General features: G+C 39.0%; 1 protein-coding gene across 1 annotated transcript; it reads right to left on the reverse strand.

The window, feature by feature from the left end:
* LOC109212212 (probable acyl-activating enzyme 6) lies at window positions 397-2,317 on the reverse strand. Its single transcript, XM_019375840.1, has one exon. The coding sequence runs from the start codon at window positions 2,108-2,110 to the stop codon at window positions 455-457; it is 1,656 nt and encodes a 551-aa protein (XP_019231385.1). The 5' UTR covers window positions 2,111-2,317; the 3' UTR covers window positions 397-454.

Genomic DNA, 5,219 nt, shown 5'->3' on the forward strand with positions numbered 1-5,219 from the left:
GAAGCAATTTATAGTATGTCTGTACTGTAACTTTGAGTAATTAATTTATATGAGAAAGCATTTTGAGCCACATACCCAAGTTAAGATCCAAAGTTTGAAAGCAGGAATGCCTTATGAATTTCATTGACACTATTCATATCAGAACATAAGAGCAGCTTGAGAAACTAGAGTCTCTTTAGTGTAGCTAATTTAAATTAGACAAAAGAAATCACAAATAAAAGATTCTCTTTTGTAGTGTCAATTCATATTGCAAAGAATTAAATCAATCACTCGTACAGATGTGGGATATTTTGCTTACATACAAGACAAAATTAGAAATAGAAGTAAAACAATAGTACAACAAATTGCATTTTTTGAATGAATTTCAACATTGTTTGACTGAAAGATTCAGCTATGTATTAAAAAAAGACCTTTCAAATTATACATGAAAAAGATTTTATGTGGGATTCAGTGCTTACATTCGACTGGCAGGTAAAGACCCCAATCCCTTGGCAATCTCTCTTAGAGAAAATTTCTGAATCTTCCCAGTTGCTGTTTTTGGAAGTTCATCCATGAAAATTACAGTCTTTGGTATCATATAATGTGGCAATCTTTCCCTACAAAAGTCTACAATTTCTTTCTCCTTAGGCTTTTGTTTTACCTCCATTTTCAAACTCAAAAAAGCACAAGGCGTTTCACCCCAAAGTTCATCTGGCCTTGCCACAACTGCTGCCTCATTGACATAAGTGTTCGAATAAAGCACTGATTCTACTTCCACGCTGCTCACATTCTCACCTCCACTAATAATAATATCTTTTGACCTGTCCTTAATTTCTAAGTACCCATCAGGGTGCATTACTGCTACATCCCCTGTATAAAGCCAGTCATTTTTCATGCATTTTGAGGTAGCTTCTTGATTTTTTAAATAACCCAACATTATGCATCCACCCCTTAATACAATTTCCCCCATTGTTAATCCATCTCTCTTCACACTCACTCCAGATTCTGGATCCACTACGTCCACTTCTGTCATTCCTAAGCTCCTAATTCCTTGTCTCGACTTCAATTTTGCCTTCATATTTGCGTTTAATTTGTTCCACTTGGGCTTCCAAATACATGACACAACCACCCCTGCCACCTCCGTCATCCCATACCCGTGATTCACGACGAATCCCAACGATTCAACTTGGAGAACTACCGTGGCAGGGGGAGGAGCGCCACCAGTACGAAAGTGTACTGGATTTTTTAAGGGCTTAGCACAAGGTGAATTGGCTAACATGGTAAGTACCACGGGTGCACCGCACATATGTGTGACATTGTGTTTATTTATGGCATGAAACACAACATTAGCGTCAAATTTTCGAAGACAAATGTTGGTCCCACCAACTACAGCCATACCCCATGTGTAACTCCATCCATTGGAATGGAACATTGGCAGTGTCCATAGATAAACTGGCTGACTTGGTACGTACCAATCGATTAAAGAATCAACAGTGATAATAAAAAGAGATCGATGAGAATGTACCACTCCTTTGGGCGAAGATGTTGTACCAGAAGTGTAGTTCAATGTCATGGGGTCCCAATCATTTTCAGGCCGAACCCAAATGAAGTTGGAATCCCCCTTCACCACCATTGACTCATAAGTACATTCATGAAAATTCAAGATTCTTGAAAATGAAACGGAGTTTTCATCTTCTATAAGGACTAGAATTGGAGGGTTCACGTTAGATGGGAACAATGAAATTGAATCAAGTGCCAAAGAATATAGTTGGTAATCAACAAAGAGAAGCTTGGATTCACTATGTTGGAGCAGAACAGAGGTGGTCTTGGCGTCGAGGCGAGTGTTGATGTTGTTTAGGACAGCACCAGCCATTGGGACAGCGAATTGAAGCTCGAGTGTTTGTGGGATATTTGGAGCCAAAACAGAAACAACTTGGCCTTTTTTTATGCCAATGAGGGAAGAAATTGAGGAAGCGACGCGTAGGCATCGGGCAAATGTTTCGGACCAAGTGTAAGTAGTGGAGTTATAGACAATAGAAGTACTTTCCCCATAAGCAATAGCAGCTCTTTCCAAAAATGTTAATGGAGTAAGTGGACATGAATTTACAGAGCTTGGTTTCAATTGATCCATATATCTATGTTACTACTATATAGAGCTGTCTCTTTCTTCTACAAGCTCTGGTTCTGGTACGTTGCCAGATTGAGTAGTGCAATGTAAGTTGAGAGGTTTTTGCTTTAATACTGATGAGGAATGGGGATAGATTTGGCATGAGTGAGCATGATCCTGATACAGTCATACAGATGGATAAAGGGTGCTTAGATCCAATAATTGACTGGAAATAAGTTACTATAAATAAATAAACGTAAATGAATTGGACAAGGATAGATTTTAGTAATTTAGTGTTATGGGGCTTTTAAGGCTGTCTTTATAGGTCGAAATTTATTGCTGTGGCGAGAGTTTAGTTGAGGTAGAGGATCGACCTTTAGTTTCATTGCTGGTGGATCTCATAAATTCTCACTTGTACTTCCATGCAAGGTGGTCTTTCTTTTCCTTTTTTTCTTTTAATGTATATTTCTTTCTATTTCTGTGTGGATACACAATCTGAGAGGGAGAAGTGCAAATGAACCCCACTCTATGTGTGGGGAGAACTTCCAGCATTGTCAGAATTATCAACTCACTGTACACTAGCTATGTGTTACATGGAAGACATTAAAGAAAATGAAAATATCACAGATATATATATATATATATATATATATATATATATATATATATATATATATATATATATATATATATATATATAATCCAAAAAGTACCTTCTCACCAATATAATTTGTATGTTATAAACTTTAGTGTAGTGTTGTTTCTAGGTAAGTACTTTTTGGTGTAAGATTAAATTCTCACCATACTCTTAATTCAATGTCCTTTCTCTACTGGTGGTTCTCCACAAAAAATTTAAAAAAAGGTTTTAAAAAAATGGAAAAGGTGCAACTTATTTTCTGAAAACCACGCCTTCCAACAAATATTTAGCACCTAAAAAAAGTTTAGTTCCACCTCTGAGAGTAAAGTTTTCACTATATTGAGAGTGCTTTTGAAATTTGCTAGAAGAAACTTTGCAATGAATTAACGCATGAAGTGCATCAAGTACTACTACTGGAAGTCAAGATTCTGATGGCAAGTATCTCTTAAATTAATCTTCAGCGACACTGAATCGCACGTTCATCCTAACTAAGAGGAAGATAACCTATGTGCAATGTGCATCAACTCTTCGATCAGAAAAGATATGAAGATCAAAATTGAAACCATGTATGTTGTAACATCACCATCTTCAATCCTAAGTTGTATTTGGAGAGTCTTGAAACTTTTCTTTGGGGCACTATGTAACGATCCGGCCGGTCGTTTTGAGTGTTATGGCCCCGTTCCCCCTTTTATTGCTTCTTTTATGATCATTCTTGTTATGTGACTTGCCGGGGTGGTTGGTTTGGTTCCGGGGATATTTCATAATGAATTGGGACACTTAGTCCCTAGGTTGGAAGCTTAAGTTGAAAGAGTTGACCGGATGTTGACTTATATGTAAATGACTCCAGAAAAGAGTTTTGATGGTTCCGATAGCTCCGTAGGGTGATTTTGGACTTAGGAGTGTGTCCGGATATTGATTTGGAGGTCCGAAGATGATTTAGGCTTGAATTGGTGAAAGTTGGAAGAATTGAAGTTTGGAGAGTCAGGAGGTTTTATCGAGGGTCGACTTTGTAGTTACCAGGCTTGGGTTTTGGTTTCGGAAGTTGTAATTGGTTCATTGTATCATTTATTACTTTTGTGCAAAATTTGAGGTCAATCGGAGTTGATTTGATAGGTTTCGACATCAATTGTAGAAGTTGGAAGTTCATTAGTTTCAATAGGCTTGAATTGGGGTATGATTCCTGTTTTGATGTTGTTTGATATGATTTGAGGCCTCGACTAAGTTCGTATCATGTGTTTAGGATGTGCTGGTGTGTTGGACGGGGTCCCGAGGGCCTCGGGGGGATTAGAATGGAAATCAGATTGGGAATTGGACTTTGTGTAATTGCTGTAGGCTGTTCTGGTGTAACCGCACCTGCGAGGTTTTGGCCGCAGGTGCGGGGCCGCAAAAGCACCTAAGGGAGTCGTAGGTGCGGTCCAGCGTGTGTTGGGCAATGGTCCCATGTGCAATGGAATTTCCACATCTACGAGCCCGCGATGCAACAGAGTCTCCGCAGATGCAGATTTCGGTAAGAGGGGCTATCTTCGCAGAAGCGGGCGATTGGGCGCAGAAGCGCTTCCGCAGATACAGAATTGGGAGCGCAGGTGCTGAGTAGGAGGGCTTAAGTGAATTTCGCAAGTGCGGAGTTTCCACTGCAAAAGCGGTTCCACAGATGAGAATTTTTGGCCGCAGAAGCGAAATGCCTGGGCAGTGTATATATTCAAAGAGTTCCGAGATTTTATTCATTTTCGGACCTTAGGAGCTCGGGTTAAGACAATTTTTAAAGGGATTTTACTAGATTTCAAGAGGTAAGTCACTTTTGATTAAGTTTATTCATAAATATTGAATACCGATTGAATTTCCTACCAAGATTATGTATTTTTAAGGTGGAATTTGGGAGTTTTGGATTAGGGATTGGAGAGTAAGATTTAGAGATTTGAATGACGATTTGGAGTTGCAATTTGGTAATTCTAGTATGATGGGGCTCATGGTTGAATGGGCGTTCGGATTTTGTAACTTTTGGTGAATTCTCAGACGTGGTTGAATTTTTGACTTGTATTAAAGAACTTAGCATTATCATATAGAATTGATTCCTATAGCTTGTGTTGATTATATCGAGTTGTTCGTGGCTAGATTCGAGGCGTTTGGGGCCGATTCGCGAGGCAAGGGCTTATTGGAGTAGAGATTTGCACAGTTTGAGGTAAGTAACACTTCTAGTAACACTTCTAAACTTGGTTCTTGGGGTATGAATCCTTGAAATACGTGTTATGTGGTTGGTGTTGAGGTGACACGCATACTAGGTGACGGGCATGTGGGCGTTCACTGTAGTAATTGTGACCCATTCGATTCCTTGGTACTGTGTAGTCATCAAACCTTATAGCTATTCATGTGACCCCAGTGTGTTAGAGTAATCGAGCTACAATTCATGCTAGAAAACATGTTTAAGCTATGTTTATCATGTTGAGACCATTGGGTCCTTTCTGCTGTTGAATTATTTGCTTAAGTGGATATTTTGTA

The sequence above is a fragment of the Nicotiana attenuata genome, chromosome 2 (genome assembly GCF_001879085.1).
Source record: "Nicotiana attenuata strain UT chromosome 2, NIATTr2, whole genome shotgun sequence".
In the NCBI taxonomy this organism is placed as follows: Eukaryota; Viridiplantae; Streptophyta; class Magnoliopsida; order Solanales; family Solanaceae; genus Nicotiana; species Nicotiana attenuata.

Excerpts from the sequence above, each read along its gene's own strand:
- LOC109212212 (XM_019375840.1), bottom strand. The coding sequence starts at position 2,110 with ATGGATCAATTGAAACCAAGCTCTGTAAATTCATGTCCACTTACTCCA.